Source organism: Xenopus laevis, chromosome 1L (assembly GCF_017654675.1).
Source record: "Xenopus laevis strain J_2021 chromosome 1L, Xenopus_laevis_v10.1, whole genome shotgun sequence".
In the NCBI taxonomy this organism is placed as follows: Eukaryota; Metazoa; Chordata; class Amphibia; order Anura; family Pipidae; genus Xenopus; species Xenopus laevis.
Genome location: NC_054371.1, coordinates 139,554,348 through 139,570,206, shown reverse-complemented (window position 1 = coordinate 139,570,206; position 15,859 = coordinate 139,554,348). Strand labels below are relative to the sequence as shown.

The following is a 15,859-nucleotide window of genomic DNA, read 5'->3' as shown; positions in this document are numbered from 1 at the left end:
ACAACATGAATAATGAATGTACTATACCATATTAACTCATTTTTCCCTACAGCTAAATGAAGCTGTAAGCATACGTATACTTCTTTAGATATAACTTTGATGTTTATTACCTACCCTGATGTTTGCTACATAATAAAAAGTATTATACCCAAAGCAATTTAAATTCCATAGTCTTGCATTGCATGTGTCAAATACATAAATGCAGTTTACATTGTACACTAAATTCCTGAAGGAAATTCTGAAATCAGAACCTACAGGATCTTAGAATATATTTCTTATTCCAGGTTAGAAACGGAGAAAAAAGGCTGGTTTCTTGATTGCATTACTCTACAGTTGCAGTTTTGATTAATACAATAACCTAATAATATTGAATCAGTAAATTCATAACAACGAATTTAAGGGCTGAACAAATTTTTTTTATTTAAAAAACAAATCATCCAAGAACACAGTATATCTGATTTTTGTTGATTTGGTCAGTAATCAATACTGTCATCGCCCAAAGCAAGTAATTATCCTATAACTATTGAATCATTTTGTGATGTTGAGCTGTACATTTTAAGTTTTAGAGGTAATACCACATGTGTGTAAGTGAATACAACACCCCCACCTAGAACATATAAGACACGTAAAGATGAATATGAATTCCTGAGACTGCTATCAGGGGTACAGTCAACATGACTTGGTAAAATTGTACTTTTATTGGGCCAACATTTTACACAAGAAACAAAGTTTCTTTAATGATTTTGTCTTTGTCCAGGTTCAGCTTACATTCTTATTTGCTCTCCACACCCAATTAGAAACCAATTAACCAATTAACTTGAAAGAATCCAGATGAACTGAAAGACACATGGGGAGACCCTAAAAAAACCTTCTTTTAATATCATGCCCAGTTCAGAAACAAGAATGCTAACCACTAAAAAATGTTTGTAGGTCAGGGTTCCATGTCCGTACAAAGAATTAGACTCAAGCTCGTTTATGCACATGGTAAAACCCAGTGAGTTTATGAGAGTCCGATGGATATGTACAATGACTTATCAAAAGGACCTTCTGGGAGGCCATATAGGGCTCTTGGCTAACAATCAATTTCTTCGCTGCTTGTATATTTTATTAAGTCAGCAGTTACCATCACAAGCCCATTATAAGGTGCAGGCAGTTAATTGCCTGCCCCATTTTATAGCACTAATTGTAAACCAACCTATAATAGTCTCTGCTGACAATGCTTAGACATTGTAGAGTAGAGAGCTCTGGGGAGACCTGTTATCTAGCGTGCTCGGGTCCTGGTGTTGTCTGGATAAGGTGTGTTTCCATAATTTGGATCTCCTTAGTTTAATCATTAATTAAACCCAATAGGATTATTTTGCCTCTAATAGGGATTAATTATATCTTATTTACTGTTTTATTAGTACAGTGAACAAATAAATCATTTTTAAAAGTTTGAATTGGATCTGGATAACAGATCCATACCTGTAGTACTGTTTGGATTCCCTCTGCCTAAGATAGATCTGCAAAGACAATTCTGCAAGAAAACACCGTCAAGTGTGAAAATAATAGGACAAATTGAATAATAGGACAATTGAATTTATAGTAGGGCTGCATTAAAAAACAGGACTAGTAGTTATTTGAAGCCTAAGTGTTCAGTTGAATCAATCCAAAACCTTAATTTCATGTGATTTTTAAGCTCTAGACAACTGAATGTGGGCAGATCCAGGATTAAATATGGCGCTGCATCTTGTGTCTGTTTACCAACATAGCTGATAATTAGCCCCCACATTGGTAATTAGATAGTGCACACTGCTTTATCTATTACACTAGAATGATGGTAGATGCTACAATTTGTGCACATTTTTGGCCCAATCATCAATAGCCACTTCTAAGGTGTCGGTAGCTCAAGTCTGCACCAATAGACACAGGGAACCAGCCACATATGTCATTTTGACCTCTAGTACATATTGTCCCTCACCTGGTCATGATCCCAAGAACTTTTATCCATATAGTCTGTAATTTGATAAATTAGTAACTTTGCTTTCAAAAGTTGCTTTCATATTCCCAGTGTTCTAGAGCACTGTTTATTCAGTGTTATTTTTATGCCCTTAAGTGCAGTTATGTCAAGCTCAATCTTCCATTAGTCTCCGTCTCACAAGAACTCCCGCTTGTTGGACTAAAGTCAGACGTTTAGCACATCCACCGCACTGCAAGATTCCACTGTGTGTGATCCAATAAAGCCGCTTTTTCTACAAGAAGACTGTGTCTTTGCAATGCTTTCCGGACTAGCGCCCAACAAGCAGGAGTTCTTGTGAGACGAAGACTATACCGGCACGAAGTAGCTGGCGACTCGCGAGGGCAGTAGCTGTACCGGTGAGCTCTGATGCGGTCCGCATATTTACTTTTCATTTTATCAATCTTTTATTAGCAATGCAAAAATAGACAGAAGAGACCAAAAGACACTTTTACAATCTTTAGATGACATTTTAGTTAGGATTTAATGTTCTTTTTCTTAATGGTTTCTATTTTCTTAAAACTTACTGTTTTTGTGTTTCTTCCTTTCAATTTTGCAACTTAAAAATTAATAATAAAAGAAAAAGTATAAAAAAAAAAAGAAAATAATTCATATACATATCCACAAAATAATTTTTATTTAGTGTTATGAAGTATGTTTGTAATCTGTTTTACAGTACTAAAAACATTTTTTTAAACAATATAAGCATTTGGACAATAAAATATGCACCTGACAACGTATTTATTAGTGTATAAATTCATTCGGTTATGTTACCTTGTTCTCGTTTCAGATGTCAAGACAACCCAATAGTAGTCAACTTTAGCAGAAGCGGCTCTAGGAAAGATTTTCCTAAAACTCTCCAAAAACAAGTATTTGAGTCTGATGAAGCAGAACCTAGACCAAACGAACAGGTAGATTTTAATATCAAGATAGTGTTTTTCTACATCCTTTTATAAAATCCCCTTCTGTTTGTTTTATTACCAATTAAATAAAATTAAATAATATTACATTGTATATTTAATTCAATTAAATAATATTATATAAATAATAAATTGATTAGTTAACTGTGTATACAGTAAAGGCATGAATGCGTATATACCTACAAGAGGAAACTACGCCATCTCTTGCCTACAGTCATAGTTGCCATAGTCTGTAATAGTGATGTGTGGGCCGGCCTGATACCTGAGGGTCGGGCGGTTCGGGCCGACCTCATACTCCTCTTTGCAGTGGTCGGGCGGGTGCTGGTTGAGCTCTTCTCCTTCTCTCCCCGCCTGCCACCTTTAAATGCTGGCTTCCGGCTTTATAGCTGCAAGCCTGCTTGCCCCACCCCTTTTGTGACATCATCGGCGGGGCGGGTCTATAAAAGGAACCCGGAAGTCGGAATGCAGCTGGGCTCTGGCTGAAGGGGGACGGGTTAGGGTGGGGTGCGGGTCGGGAAAACCCCGACCCGCACATCACTAGTCTGTAAACATAGCTCTGCCTCTTTCTGTGATGTGAGCTGAACATATTGCTAAACCTGGATAAATTATTATATGCATTCTTTCAAAGAACAAGTTAGTTGGCAAGTTAGTTTGTTCCACTGAAATCTATAGAGAATGGCTTATGTATGCAGTTTCAGAAGAAGAATCAGTCAGAGACATTAAAAACAGGACACCAAAGTTTACTCTAATGACATAACAATTTATTTTAGTGCATATTTGTACACGAAATTGAAATCATATATCTGATTTTCTGCATACCTCCCAACTGTCCCTTCTTCAGAGGGACAGTCCCTCTTTCACAGCTCAACCTGCAGTCCCTCATTTGTACTGGAAAATCCCTATTTTCTCTGCACTGAAAAGCTAGAAAAAGAAACAATGTTTCTAACTTAATTGGCTTTTAGCTGAGAGCATAGAACAGCTAACAGGTGAAAATAAGATACTTTGTAACAATTTTGAGACACAAAAAAAAAAACAGTTTAGATAAGGAGAAATAGTTTCAAACTTTCATAACCTGACAAATTTTGTAAAATGAACGTGTTAATTAGGGGGGTATGGCGACAGAAAGGTCATAAAATTTCGCTGCGATACGTGCAGAAATTTTTTTGTCCCTTTTTTGCATTGATGTGTTTAGCCTTCAGACCGAATTTATACTTATGATTTGTACTGCTCTACAGTCATATGGTCTGTACCATTTGATATGTACCAATAAAACTTCCTTGGTTAACATAATGTAATTCATATGTGTAATCCATAATATAAATTGTGTAATAATGAAATAAGCACAGTGGGTTATAGTCTCTGATGGACAATCTATGTTTTAGAATGACGATAATCCAATCACATTACTTATTGATGAGTCAGGACGAACTGCTCTTACATCCTGTGACTTTGACCTGCGTGGCTTACGACCAGAAACTCGGCTGAAAAATTTGCTCCAATTTGGTAATATTGAAGATCTGGAGAGACAAAATGAAGAAGCCCGCAAATCCAATAGGCAGTCAGATCTTTTTGTTCTCAGTCCACCAATGGATGAGGTATGATTATAACTGACACAAAACATTTTACTGCAAAAATTATGTCTGCAACCGAACTGATGTTCCTTAGAAGTGAGGATGTGCTCACATGACTGTAAGAAACATTTGGAGGTTTCACATTCTGTGAAAATCATTCTGTGAGAATCAGACTACATGATGTAACTGCCTGTGAGAAGCAATATACACAGTGCTTCTGAATGTTGCCCAAAACATCAGTATCATTTGCTACTGCAATGTATTATGTTTCCTAGAAATTCCTAGGTATCAGCATAAAAAACTATCAAGAGTTATGATTTTTTATATAGGGTTTTATGTTTATCAAGTTTATAACATTTTAATAAGCTAACAGCCTTGTACAGCTGTCATAATCGATAATCTACAATATAAATACAACTCTAATGTAGCTATTAAATGACTATTAAGTCTGATGTTTTTACTTTTTTACTATTAATATGTTTTATTTTTTAATTTTGATTCTATTCTTTTACTGTAGGTCAGAAACTAATATACTCCTTCATTTATTAATTTTAGGAGGACACTGTAGAAATACGCCCTGTGCCAGACTGTCCAAAAGAACACATGGGATACAGAATAATGGTCAAATTGCATACTTTGAAGTACGGTGCTATATTAATCCTCAAACTCTCTTTTTTTATCAATATAAAAAGAGAACAGAATATTCTTCTGAACTATCTTCATTATTAGATAGTTAAAAAAAAATTCAAGCCATGCTGTACAAAGAAGGAATCAAGATCAACAGAACCTTGGTCTGTTAAGTTTACCATATATCTTTTTGTCTTTACAAAAATGGTGATTAACTGACTTGCCAAAATTCACAAGTTGACATCGAACATTGATTCTAAGATCATGTAACACATTGTAGAAGGCCTCAGGTAGAAAAAAATATTTGCAAATCTAATACAAATGCACATTTATTAATGCACTTAGGTAATAGTGACTAAATGTATGTAATTATTTAAAATATTAGTATGGTTTAATATACCAGGTACGACTCTGGTTAGGCTGGTATGCTTTGGATGTATTGTTAGAAGTTAATATACCGAGTTTACTAGAAGGTTTTACTTTCAGTTTACGTTCACGTTTGTTTTGCTATTTTAACACACTCAGTTCTTTTTATTGACAGATTTGAGATTGACATTGAACCACTGTTTGCCACCTTTGCACTCTATGACTTAAAAGAGAAAAAAAAGGTAAATCAAATGATAGTATGGGCGTGTATATGGCCATGGGGATTGTTTCAACATGACCATTCTGTAATCCAATATCTGTCCAGGATGAAAATTTGACTAATGCACCTTCTTAGTTGATGAATGGGGCATAATTCAGTTTTTAATATTTGTATATGGTTGAATATTTGGCCACATCTCAATAAACATCACACACAATCCAAAGGTTTTGAATTGCTTGTCTTCCAACATCATATATATGTTATCTAATTAAAGTGAGAATAATGTGATACCTGTACTTTGTTCTTTTGAATTGATCTGATATTTAGAAAGCTATGACTTAGCTATGCCCCCTCAACTTGTTTATCAAACAAATTAATTTGTTTATGTGTTTTTTAACTTTTAACAACCTTACTTCTGTAACCTTAGTTCTGCACTATTCAAATTGATTAAACGTCTTCCACATACAAACATCACATGGTACATTCTATTTGTGCATGTATGATTTCTTTTTTGAATTTTATTTTTAGATCTCTGAAAATTTTTACTGTGACCTGAATTCAGAAGTGTACAAGGGTTATCTGCGAAATCACATTTCTAACATAGCCTCATCAAGCCAAGCGAAGAATGCTCTCTTTTCAATTACCTATCCCTCCCAAGATATATTCCTAGTTGTCAAGGTAAGAAACTGTCATCAAACAATATGAATGCATAGTCTGATCTGATTAAACACATCCATACTGGTATGGAGAGTATCAGGTGCATGGAGGATTCATGGCTTTCCTCAGAATACATATTATGGTAGAGAAGCACAGTCACAACCATGTGTTGGATAGTAACTATGAAATACACCTTATCTAACTCCTTATAAGTAATAGCAGATTAGACATTCCTTGTAATTCACCAGGATTTCAAGCAATACCACAACCCTGTAACAAGCCATTGGACTACTGGGAATGGCTCTGTTGCTGAAGCACAGAATCTGTCACTGATTATGGATTCATAAATTGCCTGCATTCGTTTGCTAATATTATCTATTTATAAGTACTGGCATAGGTTATTCTGCACAGGACGTCTGCTTTTTGTTTTGTGGCCATTTATTTTTATCTCTTGCAGATTGAAAAAGTTCTTCAGCAAGGAGAAATCTCAGACTGTGCAGAGCCATATATGGTTTTAAAAGAAACTGATGGTGGAAAGGTATGTTGTTGATTGTCAAAGTAATAAGATTTATTATAATAATTCCTTTTGACAAATACAATGTAGTTTTATAAAGACGTTTACTCACTCTGCTTTCAAACTAAGAATAAATAAATGTTTAGGTGTTTTGAAAGTTTTTCTGAATGTTTTACAATGACAGTATAAAGTAAGTAAACATGGTGTTTTAGAAGATAAAAGAGTGCATGCACATTTCAGCTATATGGCCTATGATAAATATATTGCATCTCTGGACTAATTCTTGTCTTTAATTAAAATTAATTTTTAATTAAATGTGTGTATCTGTATGTATCCTTTGACAAATATAGAATTTGATTTATGACATTTTCCCCTAAAAATGTTATTTAATTCTTTGTCCATTTTCCAAACATTCCTTCTAGACCAAAGAAAAAGTTGAAAAACTAAAATCTCAAGCTGAAAACTTTTGTCAGCGTCTAGGAAAGTACAGAATGCCATTTGCTTGGGCACCAGTGAGCCTCTTAAATTGCATTAATGTTATGACACTTGAAAGAGATTCACCTGACAGTGAACCCAATGGTATGTTCATATTATTGTTCACTTCTCTATTGAGTTTTTGGATTATATGCAATGTAGGGTATAAGAATTAGCTGATTAGAATATAGAATAGAACAACACCAATTTTTGCTTATTTTAGGGATCTCTTAACATATTAGATAGTGTAGTGATATTGTGTTCAGCTTTCCAATTTGAGATTGAGCTGAAATTCCCAGTTTGGCAGCATATAATTGAAAATGTAACAGCTGAAATGTTACAGCTAGAAATTCCCAGAAAGCAGAAGCCTAATTTTTGAGGCAAAGTACTGAGCTGTTTGCAATAATATCTGAAGAGTACTCTCAGGGTATAAATTAGAGTATGTACTGCAAAATAATAGCATGAAGAAGGGTGCAGGGGTGATACAGGTTCTTACTGTTCCTCCCTCTCCCCTTTGTCCCCCAGTGTTACAGAGCCTGCTCTAATGAAATTTCATCACTGGCTCTTTTCTGTGGAGACACCAGGATTATTCTGTGTGATTATTTTCCACTATTTAGTGTTTTTATCAATCGAAATACCTACAATAATGTTAATTGGATATTAATAAGACTGACTGTACCACAGTCCATAAGGATACACTCAAGTTCAAGTTTAGAACCGAGGCATCATCTAACTGCTTTCAACCATATGAAGCCAGGGCTGACGTTTGTGGTTGTGGGTCTTCTGCAAAATAGGGCATTTAAGATCCCATGCTTTATAACTTGAATCTCTTATTCTGTTATTAAACGGGATATAAAGGCAAAAAAATAAAATCCCATTTTTACCTTCTTTAATGAAAAATAAATCTTTCTCCGCTATACTTTAATTAAAAAATGTGTACAGTTTTTACAATAAACCTGACTGTATGCAGTGAAATTCTCTCTTTGTTTTACTTGCTCTGACTGCTGTGGATAGGAAACTTGAGATGGTCCCTAACTGCTCTGTAGGGAAACTGATCATAATTTCAAACGGCAGGGGGGAGCACCCCACCTTACTTACCTGACCTCGAGCAGCTTTGTTAGTTTCCTTGTAAAGCAGCCGGCAACTGTGTAGAGATTTGTATCCGCAGACCCAGTGCATTCTGCATATTCTGATTATTAATCAGTCTTGCTGTATCAGCTTCTATGGCAGATATTATTTGACTTGTGCTGTTTTGATAAATTATGACGATCCCGAAGTTTAACCTCCCAACTGAAGCCCAGACCACACTGAGCATGTGCATGGTCGTGGTCTTGCAAAGATGTTTAACAAAGTTACAACATGATGACTTCCTGCGGCCATTTCTAGCATTATTGTATTTTAGACTTTAGTTCCCCTTTAAGCATCAACTCCAAGCATCATAGACAAATCAAGACTTCAATAACAAATATAAAACTGTATGTTGGACAATTTTGCTGTTGAAATGTCATTGTCTCTTTCCTTGAGATGCAGTCCCTTCATAGAAAAAGGATATACACAAAAAATGTTGAATAGCTAATAACTTAGTTGATGCTTTAGAACAGCACATATTCTGAATTAAGCTTGTGTATCAAAAGTAAACAAAACATTTTAGGATAGTGCTATTAGAGTGTAGCTTCCCAATTTTCCCAGCAAAACTGTGCAGTGCTGACATTTTTTTTTTCTCTAAATTTATCTGTTTCCCATTTATGGGAGTTTTCAAGCATAACCAAAACCTTATACAAAACCACACAGACGTAAGTTGATCCAGTGCCAGTCAGCCATTACATTAGTAGGACAAAAATGTGTTACTGTGTAACTGAACTTGTAAAAGATGGTAAATACCTAAAAGAAGGACCTTTCATGTGTTATTTTCATTTATATAGTAACACACACACACACCCCCTACATCACCAATATAAAAATACCATGATATGGATGCGAGGTTGCCTTTTGATCTGTGCCTTACCACATTTACTGGCACCATGCAACACAGCAAAATCAAATGTCACTGCCACACAAAAGCAGGTTGTATAATCAGTCTACATTTGCATGGCTTGTTCTTCACACTGAACAATGTAATTGCTTGGAATGATTCTGATATAAATAACAGGAAGGGTTTAATATGACACTTGAATTCCACTGCAATTTAAAGGTCACAGAACTCTAAACTGACACCTTAACAGCATTTTTACAGCATAAATGCAATGTTAATTATTATGTGATTAAAGTGCTGATCTGCAACATAATAACCTTCATTCAGTCAGTCATTGAAATCAATTTAATAGTCATGTACATTAAAAAACATTACATTTCAATTTTATTTATGATTCAGTTAGTATTCCAAGTAGCACATATGGGCTGTAACTTTTGCTTTAGTAGTCATAAAAGATTTATTCCCTTTTTGTGTCATAAATTCTGTAATACATGATATTAGCCTTTTAGACTATGTATAGGTGGTGATAATGCACAAACTCTGTCACAATAAATTCAGAGGTGTAAAGTTTTAATAACTAACAAGTTTAGTCAGCAAATTGGAGTGCTTCTATATTAAAAGATTTGACTGTCTCTTGACAAAAGAAGGGTATAAGTTAGTGAATTATGAAAATGTACTCTGCTCACCATTTTCTTAGGAAAAAATGCAGCTACTGACAGAAGAGCTTCATGGGCCGGAGGAAGGCGATTTTCTGATCGATGTAACTCAGTGGAAGAGAGCAGCCAATTGCCCTTCAAGTCTACAACACTTACAGTCAACACTTTCTTTAAACAGGTACAGTATTTAAAGTGCTACTGCAGCTTTATTGTTTAGTTTTACTTCATGTAAAGTATAATTTTTTTTTTGTGTTCTCTTAGCTTGTATGATGGTGTTTCTGCCTCACCTTGCATGAAGCTTAAGTTGCCTTTGCCTCTCAGGTTGACTATCCAGATCCTTCGATTAAGACCATCCCATAATATATTAATAGATAAATCATGTAACAAGAAGCCAGAAGTGCATGAGGGGTCATTGTCTATGACCCTAGGTGCATGTAGCTCTGTACTGAAAATTTGGAGCTAGGTACAGAGCACAGCATTGGCAGGTGCAAGGCAGCCACAGGGCAAGAAGTAAGTACAGGGCTCCATTGGACATCAAAACAAGCCTACATGGAATCCTTCATAGCAGGAATAACCTTATCATCTTTTTTCATGCGTCTGGTGAGGCTGCCAAACAAATGTATCTTTGCAAGTGCTATTTGGCCCTAGGACAAGTGATCATATTACTCAGGCGGTCATGCAGACTGTCCAAATAATATATGAATGTACTCTGACCAGATATTGAACAGGGAAAAGGCCATTCTAGGCCCACGTACAAGTCCCAGGAATTTGCACAGCCTGTATACGTATATCATTGTTTGCTTTTGTAGTAGTGTACATTGTGTTTTTTACCTCTACCAGGAAGGAGACAAGCTAAGCGATGAAGATCTATTCAAACATCTAGCAGACTACAAACGATCATCTTTGCAAAGGAGAATCAAATCTATACCAGGTGAGGGCAGCAAAGCTGCATGCATTTCTGGCAAGTAAGTAGTAATGAGTATAAATTCAGAATGGCACATCATTTTTGCTTCTAATATTTTAACATCATAGATATTTTTGGCATTTTGCTCAGATCGTAGATGGCCCTTAAAAATTACGCTCAGGGAGGTCTACTTTGGGCCGCTACAGCATAATTCTGTTATTTGGTGCAGCACTCCATAGAGTGCTCAGGTGATATCATCTCAGTCTAAATTCTAGTGGTGTAGGAGTATTTTCAGAACCCTGTCAGCTAATAACAAGACAAGAGATACACAAACAGGCAGAAAAGCCATCTGCCATCTGGGCTTGTTAGAGTGTCGCAATACCTTCTTGTTCCAATAAGTTATTGTTTTGTAGCTTAGATATAACTTTAGGCAGAATTTTTGGGAATCACTGATTTAACCCTTTCAGCTGCAGACACAGTTTCTGCAACTATTTTGTTATATACCTCGTCATTGAAACACATAGAAGTTGCACTCAAAATCCTCAAAAGCTCCCAGAGCAGGGAGCACAACATAGGTTATGGACACACATATGTTTTTCCGCAGCTTTTTCGGCATGATCCGCGCCACGAGTTTTTTATGAAGCCAACAGCTGCATAAATACCCTTATGGATTTCAAGTTTAGGCAATGGCACATACACTAGTGTATTTACTCAGCGGTCAGCTTTTTTAAAAGCCGGTGTGGAAAAAATATGTTTGTCCGGGCCTTAGAGATGCTTATTAACTGAGCAGACCTGGGGCAAATTGGGGATTTGATTTGGGGGGAATTGGGGACGTAATCGTTTTTTTATTATCAATTTTCATTAAGGTCTCCTCAAATTGGAACTTTCTCCTGCCTGTGATGGACTCAGCTCTTGTCTTTCACCTGAATTGCTCCCAGTAAAACCTGAAGGCCGAACACGCCCAATTAAAGAAATACTTGAGTTTCCAGTTAAAGAAGTTTATGTTCCAAACACCATTTACAGGTAAGAACCAGAGTTTTACCATTAATCACTTTATGACTGAATTCATGTCAAAAATAGATATTAAAACCCTTTTAGAAAGTCTAACTCATGATAGTTGCAACTGTGTGCCATTAGTGAGGTTTATTCATTTAATACCAGGCCAATACTGCTTTATTATGCAAAAAAGCTTTGAATACCTGTATAATTTATCCTTATTATACACAAAAGCGATAAATCTCTTGAGAATTATATCCTTATAAATGGCTCTTAGTGATGTCAACAGAGTAATTTTTGTCACATGACTAAAACTTGTGTATTATAATAAATAAAGAACCCCTTGTCGGATATTAACCTCAGATTTCCATGACTTGTATTAGAACACTGAGCCTTCGGCCTTGTGCTCTTATATGGTTATGGAACTCCTCAGTGACTTAAAATGTCCTTATATTTTACAATAGTACTTTATTCATTATATAATACACAAGACATGAATATCCTGTAAATTATTAAACGGTGGTTAGTGATGTCATTGGTTATAATCGGAGCTTAGTGATGTTATTTATGTTACATGACTTACTGAAACGTGTATTATTATAAATAAAGTACCCCTTTAGCAAAATATGAGGATATTAGAGGCCATGAGTTCTATGGCCTGTATAAAAACTCTCGGCCTCATGTTTTTATATGGTCATGGAACGCCTCGGGAACTTATAATATCTTTATATTTTGAAATAGGGGGTGCTTTATTCAATATATAAACTGTGCTTAGTAATGTCATCAGTTATAATGGAATCTTTGATGGCACCTGTCAAATGACTCACATGTGATACCATTGTGACATATTGATACTAAATTCAGAGTTCCATCAGCTGTATAATAGAACTCAGCCAGCTACTTTGTGCCTTTGTTTGTGGAACTTCTTGGTGATTTGTAATTAATATATAAATATATATATATATATATATATATATATATATATATATATATATATATATATATATATATATATAAAGTCAATTTTGGTGAGCGCACTCTTACTGGATTTCTTAGATGGTGGGTGCATTGGTCAAGTTTTTGCATACATAGTAGTAAATGGACCCGCACTCCAATGTTCTTAGTGAAGAAATGTAATGTGCTTTATTCACAAATGCATATCCAACGTTTCGGTCCACACTGGGACCTTTCTCAAGTGTGGACCGAAACGTTGGATATGCATTTGTGAATAAAGCACATTACTTTTCTTCACTAAGAACATTGGAGTGCGGGTCCATTTACTACTATATATATATATATATATATATATATATATATATATATATATATATATATATATATATATATATATGTTTTATAGCCTGTGTGTAAAAAATAAAATAGACAACCCAAAATATGTACCGTTTAAATGATTCGTTCTCTCATATCAAGACTTAAAGGGATTTTAACATTGTTTTTAGGTTGTCGTTTTTATATATTTTATATATTTATATGACACCGTTTACACTGCAATAATTCACTATACCATGTAAAATCCCATTCCTGAACCTACTCAATGTAGGAGAAACAATGGGGTTTGTGGAACATGGATTTTTATAATGAGTGCTGTTCTTATATCTACCAGGGAGCGGTTATCTGGTTACCTTCCCATTGTTCTGCTGGGGGGGATGGGAGGGGGGTGATATCACTCCGACTTGCAGCGCAGCAGTATGGGCTGCTGGGGGGGATGGGAGGGGGGTGATATCACTCCGACTTGCAGCGCAGCAGTAAAGATTGACTGAAGTTTATCAGAGCACAAGTCACATGACTGGGGGGCAGCTGGGAAACTGACAATATGTCTAGCCTCCTGTCAGATTTCAAAATTAACTATAATTTGCTCTTTTAAAAACCAGATTTCAATGCAGAATCTTGCTGGAGCAGCACTATTAAGGGTGGTGGCAGACGAGGAGATTAGTCGCCCAGCTACAAATATTCTCTACTGCGGGCAACTAATCTCCGAAACTGTGTTCCCGCCAGCAAGAATATGAATCGCCGACGGGATTGCTTCAGATTTCCGAAGTTGCCTCACGATCTCCCCATCTGCCACCACCCTAACTGTTGCGTTTGTAAAAAAACAGGTTTTCCCATGACAGTATCCCTTTAATCATGTTTTGTCTCATTATATAATTAAGAAAGGAATCTTCCCATGCCTGTCATTCATATGCATATTCTTCATTTCACTAACATTACCCTGTACTACACAATAAAGCCTCTCATAAAAATCTGCTGCTGGTGGGGAGATTAGAATAAACTTTCCTAACAAATGAACGATTAATCTTTCTAGGCTAAAGGTCCCTGCATTCACTGTTATTGTTTTTTGTTATTCTGCATTCTGCTTAGTCTAGATCAAAGTGACCAGTTTAATCACAACTGAATGTGCTCTTTGCCCTAGTTGGAAAGGAAGCATTATTTTCCCCCTCCTGCTGTATCTACAAACTTGTTTAAAATGTTTAATAACAGACTTGGGGGAAATAATGGGATGTGTTCATTGAAATAGTTTTACACAATTTTGTACACTTGTTTATGTTTTAAAGTTTTTTTCAGTTGTAAGACTATACAGATTTCAATCTTCAGTTAATTTGGTTGCTTTAAGGGCTAATAAGACAAAAAAAATCCCCCATGTGGATGTATACATAATGCACACATAATGGGTTCTACTAGAGATAAGAGTGCATAGAAATTAGGAAGTACATAAGCAAACACTGTTATAAAAATCAGGACGCTTTTACTGATGTTCTAAGTATGTCGAACGTTCTGGTTACTCTCTTCTATGTAATTTTAATTTAGAACATTCTTGCAATTATTGTATAAAATATTTTTGTCTTGAACTCAAAGAATGTTATTGTGGCAAGCTTTATTTTGGTTTAAAGAATGTAATTGACTCTAAATTGGAGGGAACCAGTTTGAATCAATATTTTCAAAATAAACTTCACATGTCAAAGAGGCTTTAACTGACTGACATATTTTCATCACATTGTTGCAACATATTTGATTGGCACAACAGAGCATGTCCACTTGTTCACACTGGTAATAAGAAGTCTTGCATGGGATATTATGTGAACAAGCCTGCTGGATCCTATTTGTTGCATGGCAATGTGTTAAAAAAAAACAATGTGAACCCTTTAGTGATAATCAGTATTTCACAAATGTGAACAAGCTGATTGGATCCCATTTGATACAAGTAGTATTTCACATATGGCTACCCAGGAATTTAACTACATGTGAACAAAATGATTAGATCTAATGTTTTACAAATATTATTTCACATGTAGTTAGTTACATATGATCCTGTATACTTAGGTATCAAGTTTAATCTACTGGCAACAATAGTTTTTTTTTTTTATGTATTATCATTTTACTTATATTAGAAGTGCATATATTATTAGAGGCACACTTTCCCTTAGTCAGCTCTCCATAAATAGAAAGTGCAACCACATGCTAGCTACCCCTAGCTTGGGGATTTCACTAAAACACTAATTATTCTGAGTGTCCTCCCCTTCTTAGTAAGCATGGAAGGAAGACCCCTATCTTGGAATGTATTATGGATGTAAACTCACAACATTAGTGGTCTTACATGGAAATGCAGAAAAGGTGGATTTCTGTAGCATGTACTTTTTGAGGGGTAACAGCTGGGGTTTACAGCAGATGCATGTATTATTTTAAATAAGATATATCCCACTTAGTATATTTGGTAATTCAGGGTTGCCTGTGTCCAGACTGCTACTGTCTGGATCAAGAATAATTACTATAGTGTAGAGAGAGCAGTTGAATGCATTACACTAAAAGAGACACATTTATAGGTTAAAGAATATATATTCCTGTCATAAATGCACTAAGAGCTGTGCTCTGATTATGGCAAAATCACTTCATGGGAACAACCTTGCTTGGGATCATTTACAAAGAACTCTCCTAAACCTTTTATTTGAATTCTAGACAGTAACAGTGTT

General features: G+C 35.5%; 1 protein-coding gene across 2 annotated transcripts in view; it reads left to right on the top strand.

The window, feature by feature from the left end:
• Window positions 1-15,859, top strand: part of dock8.L (dedicator of cytokinesis 8 L homeolog) — a 113,362-nt gene that overhangs the window by 31,025 nt on the left and 66,478 nt on the right. For both annotated transcript variants that reach the window (XM_018258593.2, XM_018258586.2), the window contains exons 5-14: window positions 2,787-2,907; window positions 4,299-4,511; window positions 5,043-5,128; window positions 5,656-5,722; window positions 6,229-6,378; window positions 6,815-6,895; window positions 7,294-7,450; window positions 10,015-10,151; window positions 10,814-10,904; window positions 11,744-11,900. In XM_018258593.2, coding sequence (XP_018114082.1) covers window positions 2,787-2,907; window positions 4,299-4,511; window positions 5,043-5,128; window positions 5,656-5,722; window positions 6,229-6,378; window positions 6,815-6,895; window positions 7,294-7,450; window positions 10,015-10,151; window positions 10,814-10,904; window positions 11,744-11,900 — 1,260 coding nt within the window. The remainder of the gene's footprint in view (window positions 1-2,786; window positions 2,908-4,298; window positions 4,512-5,042; window positions 5,129-5,655; window positions 5,723-6,228; window positions 6,379-6,814; window positions 6,896-7,293; window positions 7,451-10,014; window positions 10,152-10,813; window positions 10,905-11,743; window positions 11,901-15,859) is intronic.